This window comes from Trachemys scripta, chromosome 20, assembly GCF_013100865.1.
Source record: "Trachemys scripta elegans isolate TJP31775 chromosome 20, CAS_Tse_1.0, whole genome shotgun sequence".
NCBI lineage: Eukaryota > Metazoa > Chordata > Testudines > Emydidae > Trachemys > Trachemys scripta.
Genome location: NC_048317.1, coordinates 8,507,258 through 8,528,213, shown reverse-complemented (window position 1 = coordinate 8,528,213; position 20,956 = coordinate 8,507,258). Strand labels below are relative to the sequence as shown.

At 45.1% G+C, this 20,956-nt stretch overlaps 1 protein-coding gene across 1 annotated transcript; it reads left to right on the top strand.

The window, feature by feature from the left end:
* Positions 1-47: 47 nt before the first annotated feature.
* Positions 48-20,361, top strand: STPG1 (sperm tail PG-rich repeat containing 1). The gene is made up of 9 exons (XM_034753940.1): positions 48-117; positions 1,038-1,180; positions 2,794-2,897; positions 7,988-8,089; positions 9,173-9,346; positions 13,436-13,547; positions 14,351-14,516; positions 16,563-16,753; positions 19,930-20,361. Exons 2-9 carry the CDS (start codon positions 1,099-1,101, stop codon positions 20,004-20,006), a joined length of 1,008 nt encoding a protein of 335 aa, XP_034609831.1. The 5' UTR covers positions 48-117; positions 1,038-1,098; the 3' UTR covers positions 20,007-20,361.
* Positions 20,362-20,956: the final 595 nt, after the last annotated feature.

The window sequence follows — 20,956 nt, the reverse complement described above, 5'->3', positions numbered from 1 at the left end:
ATGTAAAGCGCCAAAGTAACAAGCAAAATTATTGGGTAATAGCTGGTTCTGCTGTTGTCTAGGCAACCAAGTGTAAACTTTCTCAGAGTCCTTCTCTAAAGCAGCCCTGGCAGCCAGGTAGGCAGGGGTGGCACCGCAGGGATGGCAGGGCCCAGCATGCAATGCTTCCTTCCTGTGGCCCCGCAGAGACCGGGGTTCCAGCATGCAACGCTTCCTCTCCTCTGGTCTAGCAGAGACCGGGGTCCCAGCATGCAACGCTTCCTCTCCTCTAGCCTAACAGAGACAAGAGTCCCAGCATGCAATGCTTCCTCTCCTCTGGCTTAGCAGAGATGAGAGTCCTAGCACAGTGGTTCTCAACCTGTGGTCCGTGGCTCGCCTGTCTAAGGGGTCCATGAAAGACTTAGACTGTAAACTGACTAAATAGAATTCAACTATATAGACAGACAATAGATTTCCAAAAAGGTCCGCACCTCCATTTGAAATTTTGTAGGGGTCTGCAAATGAAAAAAGGTTGAGGACCACTGTCCTGGCATGCAACGCTTCCTCTCACCTGACCTAGCAGATGCTCTTACAACTAAACACAGTACCTGGGCTTCACACTCCTTCTCTAGGGTAATCTTTAACATAACCTTAAAAACAGAGGGCCAGTGTGCTCCTTGTAGACATTAAAAATTCCCACAGCTTTTTTCATAAGAACAGGGCTTTGCCTCAGTCTTTCCTGATCAAATCCTTTCCCTCCCTCTCAGCTGTGACGCTGGATTGGCATCATGTCACCCCACCCCACAGGTGACAGAAGGGTTGATGTTTATGTGTAGGGCCCGCACCTGCAGCCTTCACTCACCCCCGCAGTCCCACAGGATTTGGGGAATTCTTGGTGATAGATTCTCTATGAATGTAAAATATGATAATAATCATAATCTGGAAAGGAAGTTCCCTTGTTTATTAAATCTTTGCCATTCCAGCCTTGTTTAGAAATTCTGGCTAGTTTTTTTCTTCTAAATTCATATACATTTTGATATTTCCAATTGATGTTTTAGAAACAAAATGGTAACTCTGAGAAGAAGAGTATTTCCAGCCAGTGGGCAGTAGTTGCGTAACATGGCTGCCTGCTTTGAGAACTTTTCTTTAGCTACTGGTATCAAAGGAACAGATGCTGTGCAGATCGGGAAAGCGTCAAGAGGTACAGTATTGTAAATCGAATAATAACCACTTTGCATTTGAGAAGGGGGGGAAATAGCTACAAATATGTTGTTCTTTGAAACTGCAGCATCAGTGAAGCTAATCAATAGGAAGTGACATCCTGAACAATTTATATCCACAGCCAGTTCCAGTCATTCCAGGATCCAGTTTAGAATTGCTCTCCTTGGGCTATTTAAACCAGTGCAAAGTGAACATAAAATGACACCACACCAGAACCTTCCACTATGCAAATGTGTAAATGATGACACGCAGTGCAAGGCAGTGGACAATCTGGCTTCTAAAACTTCTGTGGATTTGTATCATAGTCCGTGTGTCTCTGCTCCTTCTGCTCATTTAGCACTTGCCACCTCTCCCTCCACACAGCCTCGCTACTATTGGTTTGAGAGCATTCTCCCCTCTGCAGTTTCTCTAGAATAGACCTCCTGTATCTCTTCCCTTCCTTGACCTTCCCTTTAATTTCAAAGACCATCTTAAAACATATTTCCTCCCTTGTCAACAGCATGGCTGAGTTTACACTGAGCTTCTCACTGTTGCACTACTCCGGGTTCAGCTCCACTATAGGTTGCAGCAGAGGGAGCTCTAGAGTAGACAAGATGCTGGCAATTTTACCACAATGTCAGCTAACATGACTCGGATGACACAGTGGTAAAAACACAGCAGCTACTGGCTCCTGGCTCCTCTAGACTTCTCACCTGGGCTACCAAAGTAGGAGCTGCACTGGTGGGAAATGGCAAGACAATCTCAGTGTAGACAAGGCCTTTGAGCCCAATCCTGCACAGCACAGAGACCCAGATCCTCAGCGGTATTTAGGTGCCAAACTCCTGTTGAAATCAATGGGAGTTAGGTAACTAACTAACTTGGAGGATCTGGGCTTGAGTGTCTCCTGGGAGGTTCTGAGTAACCTCAACTGTCATTGTGCTCAACAGGAGCTGAGGGTGCGCAGCATCTTCCAGAAGGCGCTCAGCTTTTTGCAGGATCAGGCCCAGGAGATGGGCTGCTAAAATGCCTGACTTCAGGCTGTCTCAGCGAAGGTCTAAATAAGGAGATGTGGCAAATGTGATTTAGCAGCATTGAGTCAGCCCCAGGGCCGCCCGGGGGGGTGGGGGGGTGGGGAGCAAGTGGGGCAATTTGCCCCGGGCCCGTGGGGCCCCCACGAGAGTTTTTCGGGGTCCCTGGAGCAGGGTCCTTCACTCGCTCCGGGGGCCCTGGAAAACTCTCGTGGGGTCCGGGCCCCCGGAGCTTCTTCCGCTCCAGGTCTTCGGCGGCGGGGGGGTCCTTCCGCCCTGGGACCCGCTGCCGAAGCGGGACCCCAGGCCCCCTGAATCCTCTGGGTGGCCCTGGTCAGCCCTACAGCTCTTCATGACCACTGAAGCACCTTTAAAGTGCTGCAGCGATAGGTTTTTCTTTACTTCTTAAATAAAACAGGAAAATTCAATGCAAAAACAAATGATGATTTCTCGACCTGAAGATTGCATTAATCATAGATTTGCATTTCATTTCAGTTTCCAATTTAAAATGAAATCTGGTGCTACAGTTACATATTTCCTGTATCTCCACATTCAGGATCTTGTTTTTATCGGCTTTACCTTTTAGGTTACAAGGTCTCCTCCATTCCTTATAAATACCAGACAAGAATGATCCCAAACTCAGAAAAAAAGGGATTTAATTCTCAAGCAAAGAGGTTTCAGTATAACCTGGTAGGTAGTAGAAATATTTTGAGATTTATGACCTTTGCTGTAAATCTTATGTTCCTATTATCTCTAAGTGATCTTGTTTTATAATAAGTTTGGTTAAGTTGAACTGGACACACAGCTTGTATACATGTTTTAAATAGTATTCCATGGATCAGGCTTTTGGAAAAAAAAAACACTAACAGCAATGCAAAACAGAAGTGTTCTTGAAAATCAGCTAGGAAAACGCTGAAGTAGTTTGATGAAAAAGAGTCATATGACCCTGCTGATAAATAACTGTATGAAACGACTCTTTTAACACTCAAGAGCCTGATTCACCACTGAGTTACGCTGTACAATACCAGTGGAGAACCACTGCATTTCAGTAGGATTTAGGTACCTAATTCTCTTGGGCTCCTTTGAAAAATGGCTTTTGTGCTCCTTTTTTTCCTCCTCTCCATTCCAGCCTCCCTATCCTCGGGGCCAAGGCTGAAGGATACTGTGTCTCGTCACTGAATTGGATTGTTAGTTTGTTTTACAACCTAAATATTCTTTACACCTAGTCTCTTATATTGATTCTAATACTGCCCCACCACCAAGACCCTTTGAATTGAAGTGAATGGTTTGAATGAAGTGAAGATTTGCACCGGTGTAATGCATGCAGAATATGACCCAACTTTCTAGGACTTCTTTCTTTAATCCTGAGCTCTCTGTGCATAAACTCCCTACTACTAGCTAAAGACTATGATGTCTACTCCTCTTTGGCCAGAAGGGGGCAGCAGTAAGATACTGTAAAACTGTACAAGTCAACCAGACATCTACATGAATTCTTTTTCTCTGGCCAATACAGATGACCCATCCTCTATGTGCAAGGGGCCTTTTGGGGTCCAGCTTCCTAACTTCTTCCTCTTCTGATGGGAGGAGTCGTCTCCATGCCTCCTGCAGAAAGTTCCCCGCTCTCCATCTGGTGAATAACACTGCTATGGCTCCCTAGAATGCCATGAAAATTAAGTCAATTGAGGATTTCTGTAGCTTCATGAACCCTTTTCCAAGTGGGTAGATCAGAGAGTTATTTGGTATCTTCTCTTTTTCTTATTCGGCCTTTGATCTCTTCCTTCTTGCTTGTCTCTCCCATTTCAGCGATATCAAGAGCACATTATCTCAGGCCTGAATAATAATAATAACCATTGACATCAAGGACCAAAGATGAGGGGAAATGATCAAGGTGGAGACGTAGCTTAACTGCCTTTTGCAGGGGCCGTCTGTCTGGTCAGCTTCCAAGAGTTCCAGATGACCTGATGCAAAGTTCTGACTAAAAGAGAAGAGGTAGAGTTTTAAGGTAGTTCCACAAAACACTCCCTTCTACTCCAAGCATTTCCTGCCGGAAGGATGGAGCAGCAAGTGGCTCAAAGCACAAGCGGCACAAGACCTTAGTAGACTTGTGCTTGAGCGTTATCCCTAGGGAAACGATACTGCATCAAATACTAGCTCTTACTAGGGCTATGTTCTGAGCTTCTCCTTCCAAATGCACCTGGTCATGTCTCCACAGAACTTTAGTACTACGTAGTACTTTAAGTACATAAACACATAGCTACAGGGACAGGAATTCACTCCCCACTAGAACTTTTATGTATATTATTGGGTGTTGTATGCAAAATATTTCTAATCAACTAATACCGTGACCTAGTGGCCTTCTATACTCACCAATAGAATATGATCTCAAGGAGGTAGAAGTAATAATGGTATGTAATCAGCTCAGGGAGTGGGAGGTGGATTTTCAAAGGCACAAATAGCAATTAGGTGCCTAACTCCCTATGTATCTTCCAGCCAGAAAGCGTTAGTCATGTAGTGACCTATTGAAGTCTGGTGTAAGTAGGGACAACTCTATTGAAATCAATGGAGTTGCACCACTTACATCCGTCCTCAGTGCATCCTATAGTTTCTGTCTACAAAGAAAAGTATGCCGAATGTGTCCATGGCCATTCACACTGTAACTCCCATGACCCTTTTTATAAGGAAGACAGAGTCTTGTGAAACTATATATGGAAATAATAAGAACTAAAGACTCCGGGCCTGATTCCCATTTCGTGACACCAATTTTCTACTTGTGTATTTGTATTATTAGCATTATGGTAGTGCCAAGTGAGATCAGGGTCCCATTGTGGTAGGTACTGTATGTATTAGTGGTAAGAAGCAGTCCCACCCCAATCTACATAGGGTGGGAGGGGAAATGGATGAACAGAAATGGATGAAGTAACTTGCCCATGGTCACACAGCAGGTCCGCAACAAAGCCAGGAGTAGAATCGAATTCCTAGTCCAGTGCCACAGCCAGTAGACAACACTGTCACTCATTGAACTCAATGGGGTCACACCAACATAAAGCTGGAGTAATATAGTGGTGAGCCAGGATTCCCCCCTCATCCCCTTTAAAGAAAACGGAATGAAGCTAATACAGAATCTCTGCTGGGACTGTCAGCCTGGAGTTGACCCATTGTTATCAGGATTTCCACGATGTGGATGCTCTCCGCTAGTAACCGGATTGTATCCACCAGCTCACAGCAAGCAGCTGGCTGTCAATCAATAATGCCTTTCATTCGCTATTCAAGGCTCAGATTTGACCTGGTGTCCTTGTAAAGCTCTTCATAGCCAGTCCTCTCTAATCCATCCTGCCTCTTTAAGTGTCCATTAGTATCTGCGTTCTAACTTGCCCTCCCCACATACCACCCTGTACCCTGTAGCCTTAAAGGTGATGTCAATGCCATTCCTAAACCAACCACAAGGGTTTAGGGTTAGGATCTCCCGCTCCTCAGGCCGATCAGACCTGTAGAGCTCCTGGCTCTAACACAAAGGACCTAAATCAGGTCCCAGGATGTGATGTCATGCATGGTAGCACATTACCACTGGAGTGCCAGTCTGGCCAATTGGATTGGTAGCCTAAGAAGGGGACGAGGTCATTCCTTACTTGCCTCTGCCTTATGGCCATTAATGCAAACTCTGCTTGGATGCTGGGTTTTATTATTTATATATTCCTCCTACACCCTCTCCCACTGCCTGTGCCTCTCCCACGTCTCTCCTATCGTCTCCCTTTATCTCCTTTTCCCACTCCCAGCTTTGTACGTTCTTTCCTGTTGCATGGGGGGGGGTTGAGATGCCTGCACTCAGGTGTAGCTCATTGCAGGATTGGGGTGTGTGGCTGGAATTGCTCCCGATGTCCTCTGCACCAACTGCCGTCTCTCTCCTCTTCAAACCCATCTCTTCTGTGTTATTCCCACACTATCTTCTCTTGTGTATTGTATATCTCTGTCTGAATCTGAGCGGACACTCCTCAGGACAGGAACCGGACAGGACAGGACCTCTTTATGTGCTTATAAAGTCTCATGTACTTGTCCAGTGCTCCATCCAAAATATTTTCCACTGGTAATTGACAGACAAGGTCACATGACGATGATATGCTCTCCGGGGTCAGGAGTCTCAGATATTTCCATTCCGACATACCTAAATCATCTTTGACGTGAGGCTATATTTCTCTCTAGGGGTCTCACCCCATACAGTCCTGAGCCTCCAGAAATCCCATTGACGTCCCTCGGATTCGAGGGAGCCCAGCACCTTACAGAAGGTGTTCAGTACCTTGCGGGACACTGAACTTCAAGAGCTTAAGGTGTCATCGCATAGAACTGAAGCCGGTTTTGGTTTATTTTGCTCTATAAATAGAATCCCGCCCAGTTCTCTTTCTGAAAAGCCCAGGAGAGCTGAGTCAGGAAGGGTGCGGTAACTGCAAATAATGCATTCTGGCCACATGCTGAATTCAGTCAGTCAAGTCAGATGTACAAGTGAGATTTCAGACTTGCAGTTGCTCTGAACTCCCAGTCTGTATAAATTGCCCTGTAGGAAACTTAATCTCCCATTTCATATTCATTTTTCTGTGCAATTTGAGACTCACATTAAAATAAGATTATGATTCTGACACAATGAAAACATCTGCTCATTGCACAACGACAGTTACTACAAAACGTTCAGGTGCCCAAGGAATGGAATGGAAAATGATACTGAAAATATGAGAGTGCCATTATTTATGTCCAGGGTACGCCTTCACCTGGAATGTTCTGTTCAGTTCTGGTCATCCTATCTCAAAATAAAAGCTGCAACAGAAACAGAGGGGGCTCAGAAATAGCTGACAAAATGATCTGATAGATGTGTGTAATGTAAAAAAAATTGTATAGGGAGGTAAATTAGGAGCTCTCTCATCATGTGAAGACAAGGGCCAGTCACTGAAATTGAAAGCCGATAAAAGGAAATAATTATCTACACAACGCACATTCCGTGTTTGTACAGCACTTGGCATGATGGCATCCTGGTGCGTGATTGGAGCGCCTATGCACTATGGTAATAATAAATAATCCGGATAACCTGTGGAACTCACTGCCACCAGATATAATCAAGGCCAAGTGTTAGTAGGATTTTAAAATGTTTAGATCCTTTCACTGATAACGAGAATATCAATAGTTACATGATGGAGGACACAATATTTATAAGGCATGCTTCACTGTGTAAGACTCAGTGACATTAATGCTGGTGGCATCCACCTCCTCGCCAGCATCTAGTGCCATTGTCTGCCAAGGATGATCATCCAGCGTGAGGGCATGGCAACCTGGTTTACATTTGGAGTTCCAGCTCCTAGGCCGGCAGCCTACCAAGGCTGAAGAGCCCTGCTTGCCCTGAGCAGTCTGCCTTCTTTAAAGATGCCAGACACTCGCCTTTCACACCCCCACTTTTCACAGAAACACCTCTGCCGAATGAATGCAAGTGACGGGGTGTCTGGCTGTCAGAGGCGATTGGTTTCGCTCGCCATTTGGGGCACTTTATAGGAGCTGTGAGCTCATCCCCAGCCCAGCAATAACAGCCCCTTTCGGTTATTCCATAACTGTCCATTAAGGCATTCTTGCACCTTCTCTGGATGCATCTGGTACTGGCCACTGAGAGAGAGAGAGAGATCTCTGGTCCGATCCAGCCTGGCAATTCCTGCGTTCTGCCGTCACAGCTCTGAAACTTCCTAAATAATGTTTTGAGTGTGTTCAGAAGGATGATTGTTGCTAAATGTGCTATGTTTCCTTCTTAGAATGAAATTCCAGGCCCAGGATTCTATAACGTCGTTCACCAGTCTGCGGAGATTAACAGCACCTCACTGTCGAAGAAGGGAACGGGCTACTTTCCTTCCATGGTAAGGGAAAGGGGTTGTATATTTCAGAGCCTGATCCACAAGCCCATTAAAATAAATTAGGCCTAGATCTTCAAAGGTATTTAAGTGCCTAACTCCCACTGAAATTAATGGGAGTTAATTTAATTTAATTTCCCATTAATTTCAATGGGAGTTAGGCACTTAAATACCTTTGAGGATCTGGGCCTAAAGGATTTTCTATTGACTTCTATTGCATCAGGCCTTTAATGATCACATCGTACTTTTCATCCCTTGCTGCCTAAATTTAGGGCACCTCAAGTCAGAGTCTTCAATTGGGGTTAAGTATCTAAATGCCCCGAAGGATCTGGATACAATAGGGGTGGGGCACCTTACAAACACTGGAAGACATTGCTATAATTAAGGCTGAATTCCATCCTCCATTCTAACCTTCTTTTTCAGTTGCTCATATAACTTTTAAAACAAATTCCTCTGGGGCTAAAATTTTCTAAGCTTGATCTCAATCCAAAGGTGATTTTTGTTCCTTTGCAGTAGAAAAGTGGAGCAAAATTGGCTGAGCTGTGTTTGATTTATGGAAGTGTGAAGAAAACCCCCCCACATTTCCCCCGCACGTGGGCTAACTGGAAATGTTGCCCTCGCCCTAGCTTGAAAATGGCTAAAGCTAGTGACAACAAAGTCAGTTCTTCTATAAATCTCAGTGAGTTACAAATCATAAGCCGAGTTAGAAGAAAATCTGCTCAGTCCTTTGAATGCTCTGATCGCTGAACGCCGATAATTTTGCACAGAATTTTAAACCCCTTTTCAAACCATCACAATGGAGGATAATCTCGTGCACGGACAAAGCGTGCTTCTTCTCCCAGTGAAGCCAATGGGAAGTAATGGTGCTCGGCACCTCACTGGCAGGATCAGACCCCTTGCAATGGGACTCCCAACCATTCATGCAATGTAGTGGGGTTCTTCTGTATGTAAAATACAGAGGATATTCCCTACCCAGTTCTAACAATATGTAAAAGACCAGAGGTCAAAGACTGGATCCAAGCTGTTCACCCGTCTCCCTCCAGCACTGCTGCTCAGTGCTATTGATGTCTTTGATTTGTCTCTTTCCAGGATGCTCGTCTCCCACACAACAGAAAACCCAGCTACCCTGCCGCAAACGCCTACAACCTCTCGTTGGCATTTCAATCCAAGCAAGACTTCAGCACGGGAAACTCCAGTATGTTTCAGCAACCAATCGCTAAGCAGAGAGCGCAAACCTCCACCCCAGCGCCCAACCAATACAACGTAAGGGGCAAACACCAGGAGGTTAAAGCCAATGTAAAACTAACTTTAAGTGCTATATGGGGAATTATATGGAAACTATTGTACTGTGTTTAATCCTGTATGGACCAGAGCATGGCTGGCCCAGCAAGGGTGGGCAGGGAGAGGAGAGGGTGTTTCTCCTTGTGCACCTGTGGCTTCCTCCTGCTCCATTGAAGTCAGTGAGAGTTTTGCCATTTTTCTTCACTGAAAGCAGATCAGACCCGTGCAAGGAGCCACCTCAGTCACCATGAATCCAGAGCACATGGGTCACTGAGGCAGCCAGGATCTGCCACTGCAGCAACCCTCTGTCTTCCCACCACAATATAACCTGAGGTGTCGAAAGACCCCACAGGATCCTTTGGGTAAAATCCTGGCTTCGCTGACTTCAACAGGAATGTTGCGGCTGCCTTCAATGCAGCCAGGATTTCACATTTGATGTTTTATTTCTAAGAGATGGGTGGTCTGGTGGTTGAAACACAGGGCTGGACATCAGAGGCCAGATCCTCCACGGATGTAAATCGGCGTAGCTCCACTGACTTGCATGGTGCGCTGCCAGTTGAGGATCTGGCCTGGAGGTTCTATTCCTGATTCTGTGTGATCTTGAGTAAGGCACTAACCTTTCTGTGCCTCCTCCTCCCCCCATCTGTCACATGCTTCACTGGGGTGTTGTAAGTCTTACTCCATGAATGTTTGCAAAGTGCTTTGAGATTCTTGAAAGGAAGCTGTTAAAGAAATGTGAAGTATTATGAATAGCTGCCTATCCAAATATTATAGCTATTGGTCATGGATTTCACTGTTACCTCTGTGCTTTGCCAGTACTGATTTATTTGTCAGCTGTCAGATCATTGTTACTTTAACTCATTCTCTCTGTCATTTTTTCTGCAAACCATGTCTGCTGTAGTTCCCTGAGTGTCTGTCACTTAGCACAAGAATCTCTTATATTGACACAATGCTCTTTTCACACTAAATACTCACTTCAAGTGTGATAAACATCCAGTGGGATGCTGGGGTGGAATGTGTCTTGTCTCCAAGCACACAGTAACACCGTGCAACAGTTTAGGCCAGTGAGTGAAGAAGAAAACTGTAGCCGACTGAAACTGCAAAGGAGTTTTAGGTTGTTTATGCAGAATATAATGACATTTGAATTTGGCCAGGACACTGTAGTTAACTCCACTACTCCAGTAAGAAGAGCCAGAGGACTGTTAATGGCAGTAGCTGGTCAGGATCATCCTGTCTTGTTGTTATTTATATTACAAATAGCGCCTAAAGATTGAGTCCCCAATTTGCTAGTTGCTGTCCATACACGTAGTAAGCCTGAGTCCCTGCACCTAATTTACCATCTAAGTAGACAAGACAGACCGAGGGCGAATGGAAATATTATCCCCATCTTACAGGTGGGGAGCTGAAGCACAGAGGTAATAAATGACTTTCCTAAGATCACACAAGAAGTCTGTGGCAGAACTGGGAATCCAGCTCTCTTGAGTGCCAATCCAATGCCTTAACCATACACCATCCTTCTTGGAAAGACAGCCCTTCCGCAGCACAGCCGCTGTGCTGGGGCGTTGGTTAAGAATTCACTTAAAGCGATGAGTCCTACGCACAGAATCACTCAAAGCATTTCCTCCTTTTTCCTTGGTTGTCTCCCACGCAGGTAGCAACCACGCTTGATTCTCCTCCATGCATTAGACGTGACTAACTCCCCACTTAAGGTGACACAGCTGTAGGTTCAAAATGAGTTTCCATTTATAGGCTCGGACAGAATCAATGATCATGTGTCTTCATTGTTCATAAAGGGATAAGATCCTCAGCTGGTGTAAACCAACACAGCTCCACTGACTTAACGGGATTTGGGTGATTCTGTACCCTGCCCCCCTTTTCTCTGAGTGAATTCTGAACCAATGCACCAGTATAGGGACTGTGCTGTTGTGGACTTTCCCAAAGATGGCCTCTGGTTAAGACACTGGACTTTGATACAATGCCTTCCAGCTACGAGAATCTGCCTCAACAAGTTTTCTGTTGTTTATGCTAGTTTGCAGGTCATAATTATTTGACATATCACAGTATAATGGGTTCGTAGCATGTTATTTCTAACATGGTAAGAATTTGCTTCTGGGAATAACCTTCCTGGGTTAATTACTGTCTTGTGATTTACTGTAAGGGATTGTGTCTAACCTTCAAGAAGCACAACAGGAAACAATCCATTTAAAAGATGGCACTGCTTGATAATTTATGACCGTAGGCAAAGAGACAGTCTGGGAAGAAACAGAGGGCCCAATCCTGTACACAGGCAAAATGCCCACTAAAGTCAACAGGAGTTTTTTCCTTAAGACTGCAAATCAGGCCTTAGGTGTAATCTCAGCTGAAATGAATAAGTGTTGATAAAACCCAGCCTTGCAACAGAAAATAAAGCTGATGCAGTGTCCCAAACTGTATGGAATAATGTTTTCAGTGTATGGGCCATATTCAGCCAATCACAACATGTGGTGTACATCATCCAGTGCATTAAACGCCCCAATAACAACTATGTGGGTGAACCCAGACAATCACTATACTCTTGAATGAACTCACAGGGGGAAAATGATAAAAGACAAAACACCACATCACCGGTGGGCGAACACTTTTCTCACAATGCTCACTCTACCTCTGACCTCTCAGCACGCATCCACAAAGGAAATCTGCAACCACCTTCAAAAGACAAGCCTTGGAGCTTAAATTCATAACTTTGCTAGACACTAAAAATCATGGTCTGAAGAGAGAAGCTGGATTTATGACTTATTAAAACAATCTATAACCTACTAACAACCCCTGCCCCAGCTGTCTTTCCCCCCTTTGACTGGAAGGGTGTTACGTGGCCACTTCACCTTGAATAGTCCCTTGAAATACGTGTTAACTACTCATGCTTAACAATCTGTTCACCTTGAATTTAGTTGTGACACTCTGAGGGGCTTGTCTACATGTACAGGGGCCTAGCTGTAGCACTTTAGTGAAGACACAACTACGCCAACAGGAGAGCTTCTCCCCAGCGTAGTTAACCCACCTCTCCAAGAGGCAGTAGCTATGTTGACGGTAGAAGCTCTCCTGTTAACAGAGTGCTGTCTACACAGGGTGGGGGGTTAGGTCAGTATAAATGTGGATTTTTCACACCCCTGAGTGACGTAGTTATCTCAATATAGGGCTCTAGTGTAGACCTGGCCTGAGTACATTTCCCAGCCCTGAAGAAGAGCTCTGTGTCAGCTCAAAAACTGGTCTCTCTCACCAACAGAAGTTGGTCCAATAAAAGATATTCTCTCCCCCACCTTGTCTCTCTAATATCCTGGGAGCAACACAGCTACCCCACCACTGCATAGAACAATGTATTTTTTTCAGACTGTTGAAATTCAATTGATCTCCCCTTTGTAGAACTATGTACACAGCAGGTCTAATCCAATGCCCATTTAAATCAATCGGATTCCACTGGATGGAGCAGCCTGGTAAAGTTATCTTGATCCAATTGAAGTCGATGGGAATTTTGCCATTGGCTTTGAGGCATGCAGGATTAACCCCTAAATGATAGACTTGATCTCTTTGAAGAGTGATTTTGGGCTGGGTAGAAAACTAGAGGCTACATTTTTGTCATTCTAGCCTACCCTGAAGGGCAAAGTTGCAACAGTTTGTTTATGCTCTTACAGGTGCTATCATGCAGATTACCCTTTGGATGTTCTGGAAGCACTACTTCAAACTCCATGCTTGATTTGGTCATTTGAATGGTGTCCGGCACTTTAAGATCTAGCTGGTGCTGCAAAGATTGGCAGAAGCAACCAAACAAATGCAACCAAGTTTTCGGTGGGAGCTGCCGGTCTACAGCACCTCTGATAATAAGCCCTCACAAGTTGGGCAATCAGAAACTGAGACACAGAAAACCAGTGAGCTCTCCTGAAAATTTGGCCCCAATATTGCATACATTTGTATCATTAGAGCAGTTCTGATTCACGATGGAGACTGGATCTAAAAAAACGTAGTTTTTGTTACGTTAGTAAATATCCAAGAGGAAAGTCAATTCAAAGGAATTCACGGAGACTTCATTTTGTACAGGCCTGTCTAGATTTCTGCAAGCAAAACAACAACGTGTGTGCCCGGGCGGTGTTTTTATCCAAAACGACAAGAGGATTAAGCACTGATAAAACAGAAAAATGGCCTTCTCCGTGTAAGTGAGCTGTTGAGATGGGAGGAAAGGCCTCACTTGTGAGTCTGAGTCGGATCCTTATCAGACGCTCACCGCCATCACTGAAATCCATGGCTATCCAGGCACTCAGTGTATCACAGGGGTTGCTCAGCACCTTGCTGGTTTGAGCCCGTTATGACATTTTGCATAGGTGAAGGGGCATTAGGAGGTGACACTTCTAAGTTCTAAGGGATGGGCCCTGGGAATTATTACTAAAGCACCCATCCAGATATAGTCACACCCCTGGTAGATTTATGGAACTTAGGGGAATTGCCAGAACATACTTGGGCTCCCTGCAGAGTGCCAGGGGCTCAGGGAGTGGTGTGACGTAGCACACCATAATACACCTAAATCTGTCGTGCTACCATAGAAGGGAACTTCTTCCTGGCCGCACTGCCTCATGAAATTTATACCCTGAAGCATGAGGGTGGTTGGCTCTAGTCATGTTTACATTAGGTGGCGTCACTGCAAGTGATGTTCACAGTCAACATCTCTTCTGTTTTTTTAATTGCTAATTTTCCTACCTGTACGTCCTCCCTGGATGCTCCTTTGTTCAGGATTAAGTCGCTAGAGTAGTCACTCATCTTCTGTGCCCCGGGGTAAGCTGCTCCAGGAAGCAATTTGTATCATCTCAAGAAATGCTTCCCCCCCCCCCAAAACGCCCAGTTGTGCTGTTTCCTTTTACCTCTGTTACTTTCATTGACTCATGCCCCTTTCTGCCTGCCCTAGTGCAATAGTTGAGGCATGGTTTGGTTTTTACATCCCTTTTCTTGTCGTGTTATTAGGCCATTACAGAATCAATGACTCCCTCGTCAAGAAGTCCCCCAGGATTCTAGTGTCTTGCTTCAGATCAAATACTCATCGCGAAACAAAGGTGAACACAGTAAGCCCAGGGCCTGCAGCGTATCAGCTAAGCAAACCCCCTAAAGCAGCAAAGAAGACGCCTTCCACGTGAGTCCTAACCTGTATGCTTTTTTGCTGTCAGTCGTTGCTTGTGAACACATCAGATTGCAGGAGGGTCCAGCAGCTGCAGCAGAAGAGCTCACAGCTGGCTCTCTGCAAAGCTCTTCCACCGTATCACAGTCAAGCCTGTACTCGGTTGCCTCTGTTGCCATTGGTTTACAGATGGGGCAAAAGATGGCTCCCTGGGGAAGTGAAAGATCAGGCTGCTTTGCCTGAAAGGAGAGGTGGGCTGATAACACTGAAAAGCAAAATCACAAACTGTTATCAATGCTGCACAACCACTGTGCAGTAGGTATGATACATGATCCCCATTTTACAGATGGGAAAACCGAGGCAAACGTGACCCAGTGGCAGAACAGGAAATAAACCCCACATCTCTGTTTGGATAAAGCTTAGATGCTTCTCTGAGCGTCACTGAGTCTGCAAAACTGAGGTGGACAACAGGCCCAGGGCCGGCTTTAGGAAGTGCGGGGCCCGATTCCAACAGTTTCGACGGGGCCCCGACAGGGATGACTAAAAAAACAAATACGTAAAAAAACACGTAGGGTTTGTACTCACCGGGCGACGCTCCTAGTCTTTGACAGCAGGTCCTTCACTCGCTCCAGGTCTTCGGTGGCACTGAAGGACCTGCTGCCAAAGTGCCGCCAGAGCGCCGCCAGGTGAGTAAAAATTTAAAAGGTGCCTCTAGCCAGGGAAGGGATTCTCTGCCACTTGCCCCCCACTCTGGGTGGCCCTGCCACTGGATGCGGGGCCCTCTTGGGCGCGGGGCCCGATTCGGGGGAATTGGTGGAATTGGCCTAAAGCCGGCCCTGAACAGGCCTTCCTGCAAGGTTTCAAACACTTGCTCCTCCAGTTCAGGCCAAAGCAGAATAAAGGAAGAAAAGGAAAAGCCCCTTTCTTTCCCCTTTGGCATCATTCTGGAAAGGCAGATAAATCTGCCTATCGGCAGGTTATTCAAGTAGATTTATTATGACCACCCAGTGACAGTGACATTGGTTTGCCTGAGATAAGATTAAGATCAACAGTAAATTCTTGTCCAGGGAAAGGTATGAGGAGTATATGGGCAAGTCTGCAGCTATCTGCACACAGGCAAGTGCATCTTACAACAGAGGTTTTGTAAAAGAAGTGGAAAGCTGTAGGGAGAGAGAATTAACGTCAGACAGCGTGTGCTAAACACAGAGGGCTAAATTAAACCTCAACCATCAATCTCCATGATCAGCAACTGTCAGAACGATCCGTGTCCAGATGCCCAAGTTAGGTTGTGTCCACACTACACACCACTGGTGGCAGAGTGTCGCTACACGCTCCAGTGAAAAGCAAGTTACAGTCTGTAGCTACACGGGTTAGTGAAAGGAGCTGGCGGGGGGCAAGGAGGGACAGTGATGAAAGGCTCCAACAGCAGGACGCTACCGTGCTAAAAACAGCAGTGTAGATGGGGAGGGATGGTGTGGGTCAAGAGAGAGCCAGGTAGGGGATGGACGTGAGTCCATAACCACACCCTTCAGGTGTGTCTTTACTCACTAAAGCTGTGCCTTATGGTCTCTGCTATTTATATCTGTGCTAAGGGCTACACATGTATGTTCCCTTAGAGACCGATCCAGCTCCCATTTAAGGCACTGATTTACGCATATGAGGCCACATACTCGGCTGGAAAAAACTGGCACAGCTCCATTGACTTCAGGGGAACCACCCTGATTTACACCAGCGGAGCATTTGGCCCTTGCTCTCAATGGCAGCAGGATCGGGCCCGTCATCGAGTCAATATATTTTGCAATAAAGTGAAGAGGCTTGGTGCGCGGCTTTGTACATGTACCCAGCTTTGCAAAGCACGGGATCCGAGAGGAGCTTTTCTAGGTCATTCTTTAAAGCTGTTAGGATCATTTGAAAATCACAGCTATGTGATTTGAGCATTTACCACCTATTGAATTTCAATGAAATGTCAGCACCTAACACCATTAGACATCACAGCTTTTATGCTCAAACGTCAACCCCCATCAATTTACAATGTATCCCAATTCTCTTTTCTTCTAATAGGCGAAAGCAAAACTTGAATTTCTCTGCCCCCGCCATACCACCAGCTAAAAATCCACCTTTGCCTGGGCCAGGGCAGTATGAAATAGTGGACTACCAAGGCCCACCAAAGCATTACATCTCTAGTGCTGTATTTGTCTCAAACACGGGACGGTGGAGAGGGGACACATCTCAGCAAGGGATACCTGGGCCAGGTAAAAATAAAAATATTGATAAATACTTTGTATTTACATAGAGCTTAAAGCACTTTCCATAACTGATTAAGCAGTATTATCCACCTTTTTACAGATAGGGAAACTGAGGCACGAAAAGGCTAAGGGTCAGATGTACAACAGTATCTAGGCACCTAAAGATTCAGACAAGTGCCTTAGTGGGATTTACCAAAATGTCTAAGTGAGTTGGGCACCTAACCTACTTAGGAGCTGTTATTAAATCCGATTAGGCACCTATCAGCGTCTTTAGGCACCTAACTTCTTTCGTAAACACGGGGCTAAGTGACTTGTCCAAGGTCACACAGAGATTCAGTGTCAGAACTGGGAATAAAAACGAAATCTCCTGACTCCCAGCCCTGTGGTCGGACCACTAGACCATTTGTTTAAAATATTTTGAGAAAAGCATAGATGTTTGCACTGCGATTGCCATTCAAGTATCGCCAACTGTCAGCATGTTTGACAAACAGCTTATGGGAGTTACGTTGTATTTGGAAAACTACCATTCATCTCTTGTTATTACAACCAAAGTTTTGCCTGTGCTGCCTTAAAGCCCTGTGTGGGCGGGGTGGGAGGGAGCAGTTAGAGGAGAAGGAAGAAAACTGACTCATGAAACTGCAAAGTGTTTGCTTACACAGCCCTGAATCTCCTCTGCCTTACGCCACCTTGATACTGGTCTAACTCTGACACTGGGGTAACTCCGCTGAGTCCAGGGCAGTTGCTCCTGATTTACATCAGCATATGTGGGAGACGAAGCAGGTCCCATAATTGTATCCAGAAAATGCTTGGAGAAGGTGGAAGGAGGGACCTACTCACAGAGACTCATGGGTTAAACGTACTAACGTTTCCATGAGCGCTTTGTTCTAATTACCTACCAGTATATCCAGTGTGCATGTAGACTGTGTAGCCCTTACTCCCACACGCAGTCCCACTGTAGCCAAAGGGCCTGCTTACCTCACTGTGTGCTCAGCAACGTAGGGGATCCAAATCTGGCCCTTTTGATGTTAAGATTGCTAACATACAGGGGACAGAAGGGCCAGATCCTGTCACCATTTCCGGACGTTGAGTAGTTCCTTACTCTGCAAGTGCGTGTGGAGTAGGGAACTGCTGAGGGTGAGCAAGGCTGGTGGAATCTGGCCCCGAGTTCCCTGTGTGCCATTAATAATTGCCATGAGTAACACTATGTTCATATAGTGAGCAAGTTAGGTGTATTCGAGGAAGTAAACAATACAAGAAACATGAGCTTAAGTCCCTTTGACAGATGAATGCCTGGTTTGGAAAGCAGACAATAGCAATTTTGCTATTATTTACAGTATATGATTTTATTCATCTGTAGAATTTGTACATGCACAGAGTGTTGGGGAATGTCATACCAGGCTAAAACAGGGCCATCATTTCCCCCAGGGGTCTTGTGGCAGCAGAAACAGAGGGACCGATTCTATTAAAGGATTGCATGATAACCATTGTCCATATTACGTCTCAAACGCTGAGCATGCCAAGTGCTTGGGCATAAATGCTGATGTCCCTAAATACTGGTCCACTTATTAGATGTTGGGCCAGATTCTCAGCTGGTGTCAATTGATGCACCTTAATTGAAGCAAATGAAGCTATGCTAAGTTACACCTACCAAGGATCCGGCCCATAGTCTCCCAGGATGGTTAAAAATGAATTAAAGATGAAGCAGAGGAAGTGAGTGGGGCTAGAAATCCTTACAACAGAAGGTAGTAAAAGAGTCTAAAGTTTTTCCTTCCCATAGTATTAAATTGAAAACCCTGCACATGCATTGTTAACTTGTGAAAAGTCAGGACATCTCCCATAATCACAAGTCCACTCAACCCTGCCAGCTTCCTTTCTGGCATTAGAAAAGATCAAATCCCATTCTTTTTAACCTTTTACCGCTAGCTCTGAAGACACAAAAGAAACTTCATTGGGGAAAATTTCCCTGCAATGAAATCTAAAGTAACGTTAGTCCATGTGCACTATTAACATATAATGCAAAATCGCTCAGTCCTGTATGACTTGCATGTAATACAGATCTGCAGTGCTGGGCATGTACTTTGTAGGGAACAATGACATCAGAATAAGAACAATCTAAATTAAATTTGTAGGCTTATATTATTGCAGTAGCCATATTAAAGGATGGTTGGATACCAAGTATCCGTTGTCTGGATTTTAGGACGCCAGATATTTAATAATATTTCCAGGGTTTCTGGTTTATCATTTAACCTAAAAGCCACCGATAAAGATACAATCAGTCAATACAAAAAACAATCACGCTGAACTTTGTATCATGTTAAATATTAAAGAAAGGTCCAAGCGCAGGATCTGAGCCAAACTTTGGAACTAGATCCCAATGTCCTAGCCCAGACCTGTCTCTAATTGCCATGAACGTTAATAAGGATATTAACGAAAGCAGGGCTTGCCCATACCTCCGTACTGTAACAGCAGAGACATGCATATTAGCAAAGGCCCAGGAGGCTAAGACGGCTCGCTTTTATCTCACTGAACTGACATGTTGTCATACAAATTTGAGGCGATACTCAAGGAGGAAAAAAAGGTCTTGCTGCCTTCACTAAACCTTTCGACACTATGGGCCGCCTTTGGCTGGCTTCACTATCTAAGGTGCTTATATGACCCCCATTACCATAGTATCTGAGCGCCTCACAAGCTTTTATGTATTTATCCTCACAGCTCCCCTGTGGGGTAGGGAAGTGCTGTTATTCCCATTGTATTGATGGGAAACGCAGGCAGAGAGAGACTGAAGCCCACTTCCTTAAAGGTTGATTGTTCAGTGGGAGTTAGGCACCTAAATACTAATCTGGGCCTATGTGACTTGGCCAAGGTCATACAAGAAATCTGTGGCAGAGCAGGGAAACTGGCATTCCCGCCTTTCATCTCCTTTATTCACGCTGAGTATGTCCTTACTCCTCATGTAGTACCACTGATTTCAATGGCAGAGCTAGGTATGAATAAAGATATAGGAATCTGGCCATTATTTATTACCAATTAAAGATGCTTTATGCAGCCAATGAAAAATACAGCCAAGGGTTTATCGCCCTTTCTCTTATCCCCCCGCCCCCAGCAAACAAGACACCATAGTTCCGCATTAGTCAATAATCTGAAATTTGCATTTAGCTCTTTTCTGTATCTTTCTCATATAGGTACTTATCTGCCAGAAGTACCAGGGAAGCAGTCCTTTATCTACAACATTGATAACAAGTGGATTCCAGTACTGTAGACATCAGAGCCCCCATATTTTGGAGAAATTCTGCAAAGACTGGACTTCATGCAAAACCAGCACTGCATCCGCTAACGCATGGGCAAGCTATAGTGTCCCCGGCCCCCATGTTTTAACTGTCCTTATAGTCTGGTATCTGATACTGGTGTTTTGCACATATTGCAAACTGAAAGGTGATCATTAGGCTGAAATTGATCTAAGATCGTCCAATTAAGTTGACATTGAACAATTCATGCAAATATTGTTTGATTCTTTTTTACCCTATGTAATTAGTGGTCATGTACTTTGGCACTGATAAATTCGGGTCATATATCGGCCAATCACGTGAAATACAGTCTCAACTAATCAACAACAACAACAAAAGGAGGTGGGAGTAGGAGCAGCTGTCCAATACTGAGCATTTGATCAGAAGTTTGGAAATGCACCTGTCTGTCTTCACCTGTTTCTCCTCTTACTCGCACAGTCATAAATCAGGAAAAACTCCACTGAAGTCAATGAAGATATGCAGATTTACTCCAGCTCAGAGGCTGGCCCCAAAAGGGCCCCATTGATACCCACTTTGCACTGATGTAAATGACAGCATACGCGACAGCATAATGGCCAGGCTGCCCCATGCTACCCTGGCCGAGTGTCGTGTAAGTTTCATCTCCAGCAAAGCCCTGGGCAGTCTGGGATTTTAGGAGATCACATTTCCCATAGCAACAGACAAACTACATGTAAATAAACCTACAGTGACATGACATTAGGGTGAGGAGGGCAGATGAAAGAGACATGGAATTGAAAGATACAAGGGAAAGCAATGGAAGTGACAACACTCTTATTGGAGTGGGAGACTGACCTTGTCCTAGCGGATGGTAGCTCAGTGGCGTTCAGGATTGGGGCACATTGGGAGGGCAATACGGGGAAAAGCTTGCATTTCTGTGATGTTCCTTCTCTGAGGACAGAGCACG